This window comes from Mus pahari, chromosome 18 (genome assembly GCF_900095145.1).
Source record: "Mus pahari chromosome 18, PAHARI_EIJ_v1.1, whole genome shotgun sequence".
Lineage (NCBI taxonomy): Eukaryota > Metazoa > Chordata > Mammalia > Rodentia > Muridae > Mus > Mus pahari.
The window spans coordinates 13748833-13764586 of NC_034607.1; the positions used below are offsets into that span (position 1 = coordinate 13748833).

The window sequence follows — 15754 nt, forward strand, 5'->3', positions numbered from 1 at the left end:
CAGGGTTTCTCTGTGTAGCCCTGGCTGTCCTGGAACTCACTTTGTAGACCAGGCTGGCCTCGAACTCAGAAATCCGCCTGCCTCTGCCTCCCGAGTGCTAGGATTAAAGGCGTGCGCCACCACTGCCCGGCGGAATGTCCTTTCGAGATAGAGCCAAGATTAAGTAAACTAGAAGTCACCTACCCCTCCCTGGAATTCGCTTAATGTGCTATAAATCCAGCCTAAGGGCTCACTTCGGGGTCTTTCTATCTTGGTAATGGGAGACCCCAGCATGTTGGACTTCTGCAGAATAAACACTCATTGTGTTTACATATTATTTGAGTCTGGGTTATCATTCTTCAGCAAGTCATGGACCCTTATAATACTATAAGAGTTAAGGTTTTTGGCAGGACAATGGCGGTGCACGCCTTTAATCCCAGCACTCAGGAGGCAGAGTTCCTGAGTTCGAGGCCTGCCTGAATTGTTAAGGTGGTAGTAGATAAACAGCATCAAGGTCGTGACAGGACTTCCCACGTGATGATGAAATTTGAACTTGATCTCATGTAGGAGGATGGATAAGTTTTTTCAAAGTAGGGCAGGAAGGAATCCTGGGAGATGCCACAAAGGAAGCTTGCTGCCAAGCTCAGTGACCTGAGTTCAAACAGGACCCACAAAGTGAAAGGATAGACTAGAGTCCCTCTACACCACTATGTGGCAGGCTCACACACAAACACAAAGTGGGGAAATGAGACAAGTACATTAACAAGCTATGGCTGGGTGTGGTTATATCTTCTTTAATCCCAGCACTGGGGAGGCAGGGACAGGTAGATCTGGAGTTTGAGGGCAGCCTGGTCTACAGAGTGAGTTCCAGGATAGCCAGGGCTATACTGAGACTCCCTGTGTCAAAAAAAAGGGGGGGTGTACATAAATCAAACGTGAGGATAATAAATCAAAGAAGTTCTTTGTTCTTGTTGTTGTTCGAGACAGGGTTTCTCTGTGTAGCCCTGGCTGTCCAGAACTCATACTGTAGACCAGGCTGGCCTCGAACTCAGAAATCTGCCTGCCTCTGCCTCCCAAGTGCCACCACTGCCCGGCAAAGAAGTTCATTTTAAACTTGGTTATTAACATGACTGGAGACACGGGTTCAGCTTATAGAGTACAGAAATCCTGGGTTTGATTCCCAGCATTACAAAAAATGAAACCCAGCCTACCCTGAGTGACTAACAAACATGCAAATGGATTCCTAAAACATTTTTTGACGTGCATACAATTTTATCACTAACTAAAGACCAAATCAGCCGGGCGTGGTGGCACACGCCTTTAATCCCAGCACTCGGGAGGCAGAGGCAGGTGAATTTCTGAGTTTGAGGCCAGCCTGGTCTACAAAGTGAGTTCCAGGACAGCCAGGGCTATACAAAGAAACCCTGTCTCAAAACAAAACAAAACAAAAAGACCAAATCAAATTTGCATACTAATAAAATGGATGTACTTGTTTCTCTTATAGAGATATATACTGACTTGATATTTAGTCCCAAAAATAAGAAAATACTGGGCCTTTGTTTTCTATTACTGAGCCATTAGGCTTCTCTAAAAGTTTGGGGCTGGAGAGATGGCTCAGCGGTTAAGAGCACTGGCTGCTCTTCCAGAGGTCCTGAGTTCAAATCCCAGCAACCACATGGTGACTCACAACCATCTGTAATGGGATCCAATGCCCTCTTCTGCTGTGTCTGAAGACGGCTACAGTATACTACACACACACACACACACACACACACACACATATATATATATATATATATATATATATATATAAAATATTTTTTTAAAAAAAATAGAAAATTTGTATGCACTATAAAATGCTACATTTTATAACATACGGTAGCCAGACAAATGTTTTTAGCAGGAAGGACATTTGTGTATTGGGAGAGAATTTCATGCAGCACAGGCTTGCCTCACACTCGCCATGGTGTTCAGGCTGGCCTTCATCTGCAGGGTCCCCTGCTCAGCCCCCCAAAAGCTGGGATTACAATTGTGGATAGTTGTGCTTGGCTTTATATATTTATTCATTTTTGTACTTGGAGACTGGATTTCATTTAGCCCAGGCTAGTCTTGAACTCCCTACATAGTCAAGGTTGATCTGGAACCTCCCCCAGCCCTCTGTCTTCTATCCCCAAAGTGCTGGAGTCATAGGCTCAGGACCTCTGGAAGAGCAGTCAGTGCTCTTAACCCCTGAGCCATCTCTCCAGCCCCAAAATGTGTATTCAAAGAAGCTTGAACTTGGGTCATCCCAGCAGGTGGTGAGAAATTAAGTGAACCCTAGAGATATTTAGAAAGATGTCCATCCTGTAGAGATGGTGGTACACACCTTTAGTTGCAGCCCAGGGGAGGCAGAGGCAGGTGCTCAAGACCAGCCTGGTCTACAAAACTAGTTCCAGAACAGCCGGGGCTACACAGAGAAACCCTGTCTTGTAACAACAAAAACAAACAAACAAAAGACAGATGTTTCGTGAATATAATTCAATTTAGTGTTGGGTTTGAAGAGAAGGAATAGAAAGTGGCCATCAAAAAGATAAGCATTGGGCTGGTCAGATGGCTCAGCGGTTTAGAGCACTGACTGTTCTTCCGAAGGTCCTGAGTTCAAATCCCAGCAACCACATGGTAGCTCACAACCATCCGTAATGAGATCTGACGCCCTCTTCTGGTGTGTCTGAAGACAGCTACAGTGTACTTATATATAATAATAAATAAAGAAGAAGAAGAAGAAGAAGAAGAAGAAGAAGAAGAAGAAGAAGAAGAAGAAGAAGAAGAAGCCGTGCAGAGTTTCTTTAGAAAAGAAAGGGGAGGGGCAAGCAGGTTTCTGACTTTAGATCTGGTCTTAGTTAGGGTTTTACTGCTGTGAACAGACACCATGACCAAGGCAACTCTTATAATGGACAACATTTAATTGGGGGCTGGCTTACAGGTTCAGAGGTTTAGTCCTTCAGTCCATTATCATTAAGGTGGGAACATTGCAACCCAGGCAGGCCTGGTGCAGGAAAAGCTGAGAGTTCTACATCTTCACCTGAAGGCGGCTAGCAGAATACTGGCTTCCAGGCAGCTAGAATGAGGCTCTTAAAGCTCACAGCCACAGGGACACACCTACTCCAATGGGCTGCACCCTCTGCTAGTGCCACTGCCTGGGCCAAGCACAAACCAACTATCGCAAGCACCCACGGGACCAGCTGTATCAGTCAATGAATGACAAAATAAGAGCTGTAGGCATATGGGGAAGTAAGGAGAAAAGATAAACTCAGCTTCTCATGGGGAGAGTTGAAGATCTCTTGGATATAGTAGGGTACTATTTAGAACAGAGGCAGGTCTGAGGGAGTCCTCGGGATGAGAGGGGATCAGATAATCCAGGGAGGATATACAAAACAGAGAATGAGCGGGAACCTGAAGCCATCAGTGTTTGGGGATTCATGGGAGAGAGAACCTGTGGAGCCTACCAAGGAATTCTGAGACAAGTATGAAGAAGGAGAGACAAGTGCCAGGCCATAGAGATCAAGACTAGAGTGTGTTTCCAGAATTAGGGACCAGAGGTCAAGACACCCTGTAACAGCACAACTAATACACCGTGGTGGGTGGCTGGAGAGGTGGTTCACTGGTTAAGAGTACAGACGGCTCATGGAGAGGTCCTGGGTTCAGTTCCCATCACCCACTCTATGTGGGTCCCAATCAGCCCCCAGGGGCTTGGACATGCTCTGCTAGCCTCTGAGGACACTGTACTCATATGCACAAACCCACTCACATGCATACACAGTCACAAGTACTGTGCAGCTAGGCATAGTGTCTCACATCATTAATCCGGGCAGTTGGGATGCAGAAGTAGCCAGAGCTCTGAGTCTAAGGCCAGAATGGTCTACAGATCGAGTTCCAGGATGGCCAGAGCTGCATAGAGATCCCTTTCTCTAAAAAATCAAAGAGGGGGGAATAGTGTGGTATTGAGCTGGAGGTGCAGCACAGCGGCTGAATGCTTGCCTGGCATGCACGAGAGCCCAAGCACTGTGTGGGAAATGGATACTAGAATAAAAGAAAAGCTAGAAATCCAGAACAGGACGGTGCATGTGTAAATCTTACTATGTGATGGTGGCAGGCTCTTCACGTAAGTAACCCAAGACAAACCCAGGCCTGACAGTGACGGCCTGATGGAGGGCTCGGGCAGATGGAGCACAAGTTCAAGGCCAACGTGGATAACTTAGCAAGACTCTGTCTCAAAATGAAAAGGACAGAAAAGGACTGGGGGGCTAGGTGTGCAGAGGATGCTTGGGAAGGTAACGGGCGGGGGGAGAGCTTTTAAAAATAAACCTAGGCTTGGGGCTGGAGAGATGGCTCAGCGGTTAGGAGCACTGACTGACCTTCTAAAGGTCCCAAGTTCAAATCCCAGCAACCACATGGTGGCTCACAACCATCCATAATGAGATCTGATGCCCTCTTCTGGGGTGTCTGAAGACAGCTGCAGTGGATTTATATTTATTCTATATAATAAATATGTTATATAATATACTATATTTATATTTTTAATTTTATATTTATAATATATTATAAATATATATTTACGCTATAAACATATTTATAATATTATATTATAAATGTAAAACATATTCATAATAAATATAAATTTATTTATTATTTAGATAATAAATAAATCTTTAAAAAATAAATAAACTTTTTGGTTATCACACACTACAAAAAGGCATATGTTTCAAGAGGATTGAGATGAGTGTAAAGGACATCTGAAAATCAGCTGGACCTTGGTGGCGCACACCTTCCATCCCAGCACCCAGGAGGCAGAGGCAGGTGGATTTCTGAGTTCGAGGCCAGCCTGGTCTATAAAGTGAGTTCCAGGTCAGCCTGGGCTACACAGAGAAACCCTGTCTCGAAAAACGAACAAAGAAACCAAAACCCACCTGAAAAAAAAAAAATCACTGCAGGAAGCTAGCAGAACAACTCAGTAGAAGACTCTGTGCACATCAAGCACCGAGGCTCTGGGTTCAGTTGTTTGTGTAAATAAAACAAAAAACAAACAAACAAACAAAATCAGGGCCAGGAAGATGGCTTAGTGGGTAAAGGCATTTGCTGCCAAGTCTGGGGACCTGAATTCAAGTCAGGATAAATTTCTGCTATATATATATATAATGTGTATATCTGTAATTGGAATTGTGCGCCTAAGTGTGGTGTTCTCAGCGGGCAGCAGAGGGTGCCAGTTTCCCTGGTGCTGGAGTTACAAGGAGTGATAAGTCACCCAACATGGTGCTGGGACCTGAACTCTGACCCCCTGGAAGAGCAGCAAGAGGCTCTTAACCACTGAGCCATCTCTCCAGCTCCAGGGTAAAACTTCTCAAGATCGCCTATATATATGTCATAATGAGGTTGGCTTAAGGGTGACAGGCAACCACCAAAAAAGCAGAGGGGAAGGTTGCTCTAAGTCAGAGCATACGAAGGTGACATCACAAAATGCATATTCATACAAAGGTACTAGATGTAAAAGCAAGTGACTCACGACAAGCCAGGAAAAATATTTGCATGTGATGTGTATATAAGCACACACTATACATCCTATAGGCAACCACCTCGTAAACAACCTGTCTAGGAAACTGGTCACTTATACCAACCACCTCCACTCCCCAGGACCCTGGTCTCCTGGCAGGCATCCTGTGGCCTCTCTCCTCTGCCAGCCCTCACTTCTCTCTGTAGGTAGGCCCGGCTGTTCCAGAATGGGTTCTATCATGCCCCACCCCTTCTTAAAGGAAGGTATCCACTAAGGAGAATTGGCTGGGATGGAATTGCGGGTTAAACGGTGACTGCTAGAAGGATCCGTGGAAATTTAAGTTAATAGTTATCAGTTGAGTGCAGTGGTTTCTGGCTGGTGAGAGGACCCGGCCTGTTTGTGGTGATAATGTGTGGGTGGGGTGGGGATGTCTCTTCCTATCTATTCCCATCCTTTGAGATGTCTCACTGAGTTCTCTAGTCTCCATCTCTAGAAACTTTTTTTTTTTTTCCTGGCAACCCTGGTCTTAAGCATACAGAAAAGACACTTGCTTTCCTTCACCGGAGACCCAGGTTAATGGCTGATCTGCAAGGCTTTTCAAGTTTTGGTTCTTTTGGTATGTAGCTGGTGTGGGAACTATCCAATGTGGACAGCGACTGCATGCTCAATAGACTCATCGCCTCCTTCGGTGTGGAACTGTGCAGAAGTTATGGCCTCAACCAGGACTGAACTCCTGCAGAGTACACCAGAGGTAAGTGCTCCTACCGTACCGCGGAGAACTTGCAAACTCTGGAGGCAAAGGCTGTTTTATTTCTTGGCTATGTGTGAACACCTGGTTGTGAAGAGAGGGGAATGGACATACTGTGAGTCATGTGGTAGCCACGGAGCTGGAATTTGAACCCTGGCGTCCTGACTCTGTGCCCAACAATTCTGCTTCTCCACTCTGAGCCTTTGGTGCCCCGTATACTGGTTTATGTCGAGAGTTCTGAAGGACAGGAGAGACAGCTTGGCTAGAAAGAAAGACAAATCAGCAATTCCCTGGCGCCCTAGGACAAGTTCTATTCCTGGCTACATTCCCCGCCCCTTGGTGGTTGACGTAACTGGAACCCCAGCTCCGCCCCAAGTAGGGGCCAGGCCCCTCCTCCGGACAAGTTTTAAACCAAATTCTGTTTTCCGGGATTGGCTAAACTTCAAAACAAAGGGGAGGAGAGATACTTGCTGTAGGCATCTTCCAAACCTTAGGCAGCTGGCTGGTTTATGGGTCCTGGACACGTGTCTGGCCACCGCGGTGCCTGGGGCTGCTAAAACCAACCCCCGGATTGTGCCACCCAAGTAATAAAGTAGTGACTATTTTGCAAGGGCGGCATAATCATCGTCACAATAACAGCTCTAATTATGCTATAACTACCATCTGCCTCCGCCCTAGCTTTTGCCCTGACTCACTCGACAGCACTCCAGCCGTCGGGAAAGAAACTGAGGCAGAGGTGGAGCCAGCAGGCTGTCAGATCCAACCGCCCCAAATTTTAACTTGTTGTCTGGGATCAGCGCCGAGAGGTCAAACCCAGTTCAATTCTGATATAAGCCCTTCACCTCCGGTTACTGTCCCTAATCTCAGGCCACAGAGCTTTCCTACTGCCCCTAGAAGAGAAGCCGCTGGCAGTACGGGAAATTGGGAGCAGACTACAACTCCCTTTAGTCTTTGCGCTCAAGGCGCGCTTGCTGCCCACGCCCCCGTAGCCACCTGTGGCTCTCGCATAGCGATGCCTCTTGGGAATTGTAGTTCGAACTCGCATTCTTTAGCACTATATCTCATAGCTGCGGACTCCGTATCCCTTGATGCCCTGCGGCTTTTTCTGACGAGACTAGGAGGGCAGGGAAGGCAGGGGCGTGGCCTACAGTGGGCCACACCCCGCTCTCCTCCGGCTGGCCCGACGCGGCGGTGGCCGTAGGGGCGGCGGCAGTGGCGGGGGGGAGGGGTCGGGCGGGGGGCTGGTGGCAGCGGCGGATGGACTCGCGGGTATCGGAGCTGTTCGGCGGCTGCTGCCGGCCCGGAGGAGGCCCGGCCATGGGTGGAAACCTCAAAGCTCGGGGGGCCGGCGGTAGCAGCAGTTGCGGGGGCCCAAAGGGGAAGAAGAAGAACGGAAGGAACAGAGGAGGTAAAGCCAACAACCCTCCGTACCTGCCCCCAGAGGTGAGCACCTGAAAAGTGGCGGAGCCATGGGGAACTACTCCTTCCGGTCCCCGAGACTCCAAGGAGGCGGGAGAGAGAAAATTAATCCCCCTTTCCGGTGTCAAGACCCAAGGGAGGGAGGACTGGGGAAGAGAACCCCTCCTCTGTTCCAAGACCCCTACGAAGCGGGATCGTCGAGGCTGGAGGATCCTTTTCAGTGTCAGGACCGCGGGAAGGGACTGCCCCTTTCACCTCCACAACCTTTGGATTCGTGGGAACCGGGGATCCTTTCCTCTTGAGAAGAGCAGAGGATGTCTGAACCCCTACTTAGGCTGGGAGTGGGGAAGGAACACTGTACTGGGAAAAACGGGCAGGCAGAGTAACCAACGCTTTTCTAAACTTAATCCACAGGGAGAAGGGGCGTAGCCGGGACAAGAGCAGTGTGTTCCTTCCCTACTCTTCAGTACCCCCCCCCAAAACCCGAGAACAGTTAGACGTAGCCCTCTGCCCTTTCCTTGTCCTGTGGGGCTGTGGACACAGAGAAGAGTCCGCATGAACCCGCTCTGGGAGTCCTCAAGGCAGAGAAGACTGCTCTCCTTCTTAAAATAGCAGAACCCCGTGGGGCGCTAGTGGGCTCACCTTTAAATCCCCTCACTCTGGAAAGATGGCTCAGCGATTAAGAGCCCTGTCTGTTCTTCCAAAGGACCCCCAGTTTAATTCCCAGCACCCACATAGCTCACAACGGTCTGAAACTCCAGTTCCAGGAAATCTAATGCCCCCCCCCACATACATGCAGGCAGAACACCAATGCACATAAAATAAAAATAATGTAAACAAACAAACAAAAATCCCATTACTTGGGTGTCAGAGGCAGGGGGATCTCTGAGTTCAAGGCCAGCCTGGTCTACAAAGCAAGTTCCAGGACAGCCATGGCTCCACAGAGAAACCTTGTTTTGAAAAACAAAGATGGGAGAACCCAAGGTGGGAAGGGCTACAATGGGTGATTATGACTTTAAGTATGTACCAGAGTCATACAGGTTGCTGTTCCTGCTCATAGAATTCTGATTCAGTAGGTGAGAGATGGGCCTGATAGTTTGGCATTTCTTACAAGCTAATGTTGTGGTCTTAGAACCACAATGGTCTTTGAGAACCATTGGCCAAGATTATCTTTCTACCATCTTTATAGTCAGCTATCCTAATTACTCACCTCCAGCAGAAGAGTAGAAAGGTTTCTTTGTTGATGGGAAGAGAGCTCCTACACATTCCGTGGTGTGGTTGACATTATGGATAAAGACACCTCTAAAGCCTTAAGACAGCATGGTGACCAAGAGGGAAACAGAAAGATAAAATGGCCAGAGAGGAGTGCAGAAACGCAGGCAGACTGTATAAGTAAATCTCATAACCTTTTGTCAAGGGGGTGGAGGGTGGCGCGGGGCAGGTGTGTGTGGCACACAGCCCAAACGGTGGCTGTTGTGCGAAGAGGTTATGTGATGGTTTCCTGGTTTCACCTCACTGAGGCATGAAAAGACATAAAAAGCCACAGTGAGTTGACTTTATGGAGCCTGTCCCTAAGGTTTCCTGGTTTGTTTGGGTAAGTCCCAACTTCGGACTTCTGTTCCTCTCTTACCCGGGCCTGTTATCTCGGGGGCGTTTGTAGTGACCAGTGCTCAATTCATACTTTGGCTCTGTTCCAGAGCCCGTAGCCTCTTACACTTGATGGCATCAGCTGAGAGGGAGGGGCCAGAAGGAAGTAGTGTCTACCAGATGGATGTCAAAAGAAAGGCTTCAATAACCTGAACACAGAAAAAGAAACCAAAACCAAATACCCCAGACCGAGCAGCCGCTGGAGGCTGTGGCGGGTGGGGGCAGAGAGGTGAGCTTGTATCCAGGAAGATCAGTGCTGAAGATTTGGGATCCTGATCTTAGATAAACGGGTGGCTTGCTGTATCCTTACAGACCTCTCAGAGACCACACCGGAGCTTAGCATCTGTCCTCCACTGCTTCTTGGCAGATGCCAGCACTGGCACGTGCCAGTTGGGCTTTCTTCCTGCTTTCTGTGCCTGGGGTCATTGGGAATTGAGGGGAAGTAGGGATAGGGGTCTGGACAGGATATGGTAACTGCTTCCTGTTTCTTTTCAGGCTGAAGATGGAAACATCGAATATAAAGTGAGTCTCGCGTTGGGGAGGAGAAGGGAATGGAGTTGCCCTTGTCAGTGGGAGGTGATCTCTCTGATGATCTCTCCAATTTGATGCGGCTTCATGCTGCGTGGTATCATGGGGAGCTCTCTGAGGTCACTGTGTCAGGAAAGAATCCCTGCTAGTGTGGTCGGGGAAGGATTTGGGTTTTTTGTTTTGTTTTTTTAAGATTTTTAATTTTTTTTTTTTCTTCTGGGTTTTTGAGACAGGCTTTCTCTGTAGCCTTGGCTGTCTTGAAACTCACTCCTTGGACCAGGCTGGCCTCAAATTCAGAAATCCTCCTGCCTCTGCCTCCCAAGTACTGGGATTAAAGGCGTGCACCCCCCACTGCCAGGTGAAAAGTTTTAATTTTTAAGTATGTGCTTCTGAGTACAGGTACCCTCAGAGGCCGGAGGAGGAGGGTATCAGGTTTCCCTGAAGCTGACATTTTAAGGAGGTCGTCAGCTGTCTGACCAGAGTGCTGGGTCCCGAACTTGGGTCCTCTGTGAGAGCACTATGGATTGCTAACAAATGGCGGAGCCATCTCTCCGTCCCCAGGGGTTTTAAGTGGACCGAGTTGCTGGCTATTCTAGCAGGACAGGGAGGGACCACACTTGAGGTTTGGGAGAAGCAACCCTGATTTCCTCGTCTCATGACGTCACATCTGTTTTTAGCTGAAGCTGGTGAACCCATCTCAGTACCGCTTTGAGCACTTGGTGACACAAATGAAGTGGCGGCTCCAGGAAGGACGCGGTGAGGCTGTCTACCAGATTGGGGTAGAGGACAATGGGCTGCTGGTGGGGCTGGCTGAGGAGGAGATGCGGGCTTCCCTCAAGACCCTGCACCGGATGGCAGAGAAGTATGCGCCCTCCTCCCCCTGCCCCAACTTTAGGGAGGACCCATGCACACCCAGCCAGCCGGGTCCAGTGGGACATGGGGCGGGTGGGGGCTCCTTCTGTTGCGATTCCCTGACAAAGAGCCAAAATGAGTCACCTTACTGCTCTCATTTTCTCAATGTGTCTGGGCTTCCCACTCCCCTTGATGGAAGATGCTTGTTTCAAAAGAGGTGGAGGCAGCAGAATAGGGGTGGGGGGGGCATAGATTTCGAGGTGGTGTGAAGTGCAGTAAGTTGTCAGGAGCCCCGTGGTCCAGAGATAGGCTGGATTAGGGCGCGTTTATATGAGATATGGCAGCTGAGTCTTCTCTGTGACAGGGTTGGGGCAGACATCACTGTTCTTCGGGAGCGAGAGGTGGATTATGACAGTGACGTGCCCCGGAAGATCACTGAGGTGCTAGTACGAAAGGTCCCTGACAACCAACAGGTGAGCCCCTGAAAACACCTCAAGGTCTCTCTCTCCCAGTGTGGGCTCTGCGGTGTTAGGCTTTTCATTGGCCCAGGGTCCTGAGCGTGTTCTTTAGGGCCCATCAGCACCTTTAACCTTCAGTGAGAGGTGGAGTAGTGGGGACCTCACCTCTGCCAATTGCTTCCCAGTTCCTAGATCTCCGTGTGGCTGTCCTAGGGAATGTGGACTCAGGGAAGTCAACCTTGCTTGGAGTTCTGACCCAAGGAGAGCTGGACAACGGGCGGGGCCGGGCCCGGCTCAACCTTTTCCGCCACCTGCATGAGATTCAGTCTGGCCGAACCTCCAGCATCAGCTTTGAGATCCTGGGCTTTAACAGCAAGGGAGAGGTGCATGGGGTCAACGGGACTCAGTGGGCCCTGACTCTTGAGGATGGATGGGCTGGGAGAGGCGAAGGACAGGCTGGGGGCAGGGCGTGGTAACCTGTGGAGAAGTCTGAGGGCACTGTGAACATCTCTCTGTCTCTAAAAAAACCAAGCGATACTCCACAGAGTGAAATAGAAAATGGGCTAAAGGTTATGAGACAGGGACTACCCTGGTGACTCCTGAAGGGGTGGGGAGGTGCACAGGGACACTGAGAGCCCTGGCCCCGGGCTAGGTGGTGAATTACAGCGACTCACGGACTGCAGAGGAGATCTGTGAGAGCAGCTCCAAGATGATCACCTTCATTGACCTGGCGGGCCACCATAAATACCTGCACACCACCATCTTTGGCCTCACCTCCTACTGCCCCGACTGTGCCCTGCTCCTTGTCAGTGCCAACACTGGAATCGGTAGGAGACACTGAGCAGAGGGGCGGGGCATAGGGAGGAGCTGACTCTCTCCTGCCCTGAGCCCCCTCAGAGCTGGGAGCAGCACCAACCCTTCCTTTTCCTTCCTCCCAAATTCTCTCTCCTGCCACCTCCCCCCCCCCCCCCCCCCCGAGGCAGCCGGCACCACACGGGAACATCTAGGGCTGGCCTTGGCTCTGAAAGTGCCCTTCTTCATCGTGGTCAGTAAAGTGGACCTGTGTGCTAAGACCACAGTGGAGAGGACAGTACGCCAGCTGGAGCGGGTCCTCAAGCAGCCTGGCTGCCACAAGGTCCCCATGCTGGTCACCTCTGAGGACGATGCTGTCACTGCTGCCCAGCAGTTTGCCCAGTCACCCAAGTGAGCCTGCCTCTTGCCCTAAAGCCTTGGTGGACAGGGAAGGCTGCCTTGGGGTCCAGGAGCATAGTGTCCCACCTCCAGGGCCAGATCACAGATCATTGTCATTCAATTTGCTGGCTTTTTCCAGTTTGGGTTTGTAGGAGGGAGCTGGAGCTTTGTTGATGTCTGGAACCTTCGAGACATTAGCTGTCCACATTCCTGGCTTGCTCACAGTCAGAAAGGGGCTCTGCTCATTTTTTTGTGGGTGGGCGGGCGGGCCTCTGGCTACTGCTTCCTGTCAAGACTATTTTCATCCATGCATCTGTCTCTTCACAGTGTCACCCCTATATTCACACTGTCCAGTGTGTCTGGAGAGAGTCTGGACCTTCTCAAAGTCTTCCTGAATATCCTGCCGCCACTCACCAACAGCAAAGAGCAGGAGGAGCTCATGCAGCAGTTGACAGAATTCCAGGTGGTTGGGCTAACAAAGAGAAGGCGGGGTGGGGGTGGGGGCAGGACGGGGTGGGGGGGCAGGGTGGGAGTGTGGGGGGGCTCGGAGGGCGGGCCCAGTTCTGACAGCGCCTGAGCATAGTTACTAAGGTTGGGCCTACAAAGCCTGGTGGCAGGACACTGACAGTTTTCTTTGGCTGTAGGTGGATGAGATCTACACAGTTCCAGAGGTGGGGACTGTGGTTGGAGGAACACTATCCAGGTGACTGCCGAGTCGCTCCCCACTCTGTCCAGCCCTCACTTGTTACTGGAGACCTCTCGCATGAAGGAGCCCCTGGGGATGGACGGTGCTAAGCCACAGGATGTGCCTGTTTGCAGATTAGCTTTCGCACTCAGAGCCAGAGGAGGCCCAGGACTCCTGGCTTACAGGGGAGATGGGTACTGCTGCTTTAGGGAGCTCTCCAGGCCCCTAGAAGAGATGGGTCATGGGCTCTAGGAAGAAACCTCATTCAGCTAGCATCTCAAAGCAGGGAAATGAAGAAGAGACTCTTAATGATCCACAGGGTGAACCCTAAGGATAGAACTGTCCCTTTAGGGAACTGGTATTAGCCAAGTCACAGGTACGCCTCTGCCAGCCATTACTGCTGGCATTCAGAGTCCAAATGCTAGGCTGGAAAAGGCAGTCACCTCCCTACTTCCTAGCTGGAATGTCCGGTTCCTTTGCCCTGCTAATTCAAGGGACTTAAGCCCAGAAAGGCAGGAGCGTTTTGAGTGACCTTGGCAAAGAAGTCAGAGGGAGCTGTGCTGACACTGCCACCTGCTGTCTGGGCTGCAGTGGGATCTGTCGCGAGGGGGACCAGCTGGTGGTAGGCCCGACAGACGATGGCTGTTTCTTGGAACTGAGGGTATGCAGCATCCAGCGCAACCGCTCCGCGTGCCGTGTTCTTCGAGCTGGTCAGGCTGCTACACTAGCCCTTGGAGACTTTGATCGTGCATTGCTTCGCAAGGTGAGATGGACAAGTGGGTTGGAGAGGGAACCAAAGTGTCTGGAAGACTGTACTGAGTGAGAAGCATCTGCCTCCCAAGATGCAGAAATTCAAGGAAAGTCTCTAACTTAGGAGAGTAGGCCTGGCTGGATAGACTACCGAAAGAGCGAGCATAGGACGCTCAAAACAGGTCCTTAAATTCCCATGGTGTCCTCCTCTTCGAGGCCTTTCTTAGGAGGTGTGTAGGAGAGAAGGGGATTCAGGAGTTCTGAAGGGTCTAGAGTGGCTGGGAAGGGTCTAACGGCAGGCGTTCCCTTTGTGAACCTCGGACTATTCCTCCCCAGGGCATGGTGATGGTGAGCCCCGAGATGAATCCCACCATCTGCTCAGTGTTCGAGGCAGAGATAGTCCTTCTGTTCCATGCCACCACTTTCCGGCGGGGATTCCAGGTGACAGTACATGTGGGCAACGTACGTCAAACGGCAGTGGTGGAAAAGATCCATGCAAAGGTGAGAGGCACCCAGCCGTGTCCCATTTCCTCAGGGAAAGTCCGTATTCTGACTCCATCAAGGAGGGAATCCTGACGTCAGACCTGGCTGAGAGTCCCTGGTCACATAACGGGAGCAAAGCTCCTTCCTGTAGGGTGGGGAGCAGCCCACCTGGGGCCCTCACAGGTCGAGAGTCCAGGCTGGCAGAGAAATGATGGGATGGGAGGCATTTGTCTGGGCCGTGACCACTTTTCTCCTGAAGGACAAGCTGCGGACAGGGGAGAAGGCAGTGGTGCGTTTCCGTTTCCTGAAACACCCAGAGTACCTGAAGGTGGGCGCCAAACTGCTGTTCCGGGAGGGTGTGACCAAGGGCATCGGTCACGTCACGGATGTACAAGCCATCACAGCAGGAGAGGCCCAGGCCGGCATGGGCTTCTGAGTCATCCGAACTGCTGTCCTACAATACATGAGGTGACTTCCGGCCATGCTGCCCACTGTTGGCGGCTCTGTGTGTTAATAGGCTAGGGAGAGGAGTGTCTGCTGCCACTTGCTTCCGGCCACGTTCCTGGAGAGGTGTCAAGTTTGGTATGGCCAGGGAGGGGCAGTCCTGAGGGAGAAGACGGTTCAGGGCAGTGCTCGCTCACAGCTGTGCTCCTCTAGTTGGGGCATTAACCCTGCAGCTGCATGGTCTGGTCTGCTGGAGGGAGCAGAACATAGCGTGACCGGGCGTGACTTACCAGGGTCATCTCTGCACTTCAGGAATTGTCAACAACTGGGGTGGCCCTTGACAGCACTTCTTTTTTTATACCTCCTCTCAAGGCCACGTAAGTTACCTAGCTCTACCTGACTGTGGATAAAAGACAGTGCATTGCATTTCTAGCCATCTGGTGGACCCAGGGACTGAAGCATTGGCACAGAGACCGTGACAGACTGTGCTCCTATCCTGGGTTGAGTCCTGATGCATATTCCTGCTTCATTTCCTTCTCTCAAGGGCCACTTCCCCAGACCCTCCTGTCATAGGCCCCACTTGGTGCTATTTGTGGTGCTGGCTCAGGCGTGGGGCTGCCAGGCTCAGGCTTGGCACACCAAAGGCCAGCTGCATGTCAGTTTCTCTCCTTCCACAGTTGGCTTCCATGCTTTCTCAGATAGTGTGGTAGCCATAAGACCTGACCCAGTTTGTGCCTCCTGGGACCTGCATCCCCAATCTTGCTCTTACATAAAACTTTTTCTTGTTTTAGTAATTTGTAGTCATCCCCACTTCCCTCTGTTGCTGGGACCCAGGAGGAAAGGGGAAGATGTCCCGTTTCCTATCCTAGGTGTGGGCGCCCTCTGTTAGCATCCTGGGTTCCCATGAACTCAGGGACTTGTTGGAAGATTCTCTGCATAATATATATATACATATGTATATATTTAAATACACATATATATTGTACAGAATAAAAATGTTTTATTGGACACTCTGTGCTTATTCTTAAAACACAGGTTCAAAC

At 50.5% G+C, this 15754-nt stretch overlaps 1 protein-coding gene across 1 annotated transcript; it reads left to right on the forward strand.

Moving 5' to 3' along the window:
* Nucleotides 1–7408: 7408 nt before the first annotated feature.
* Gtpbp2 (GTP binding protein 2) lies at nt 7409–15721 on the forward strand. Its single transcript, XM_021217557.1, has 12 exons — nt 7409–7697; nt 9816–9842; nt 10526–10710; nt 11065–11173; nt 11344–11541; nt 11811–11985; nt 12142–12361; nt 12677–12812; nt 12994–13052; nt 13626–13797; nt 14121–14285; nt 14527–15721. Exons 1-12 carry the CDS (start codon nt 7512–7514, stop codon nt 14701–14703), a joined length of 1809 nt encoding a protein of 602 aa, XP_021073216.1. The 5' UTR covers nt 7409–7511; the 3' UTR covers nt 14704–15721.
* The last annotated feature ends 33 nt before the right edge of the window (nt 15722–15754 follow it).

What these genes read in the sequence shown, in the direction of transcription:
- Gtpbp2 (XM_021217557.1), top strand. Translation starts at nt 7,512, where the DNA reads ATGGACTCGCGGGTATCGGAGCTGTTCGGCGGCTGCTGCCGGCCCGGA. An exon ending in AGCAGTTGACAGAATTCCAG is followed by an intron (nt 12,813 to 12,993) that starts GTGGTTGGGCTA and finishes CTTTGGCTGTAG; the next exon opens with GTGGATGAGATCTACACAGT. An exon ending in ATCGTGCATTGCTTCGCAAG is followed by an intron (nt 13,798 to 14,120) that starts GTGAGATGGACA and finishes ATTCCTCCCCAG; the next exon opens with GGCATGGTGATGGTGAGCCC.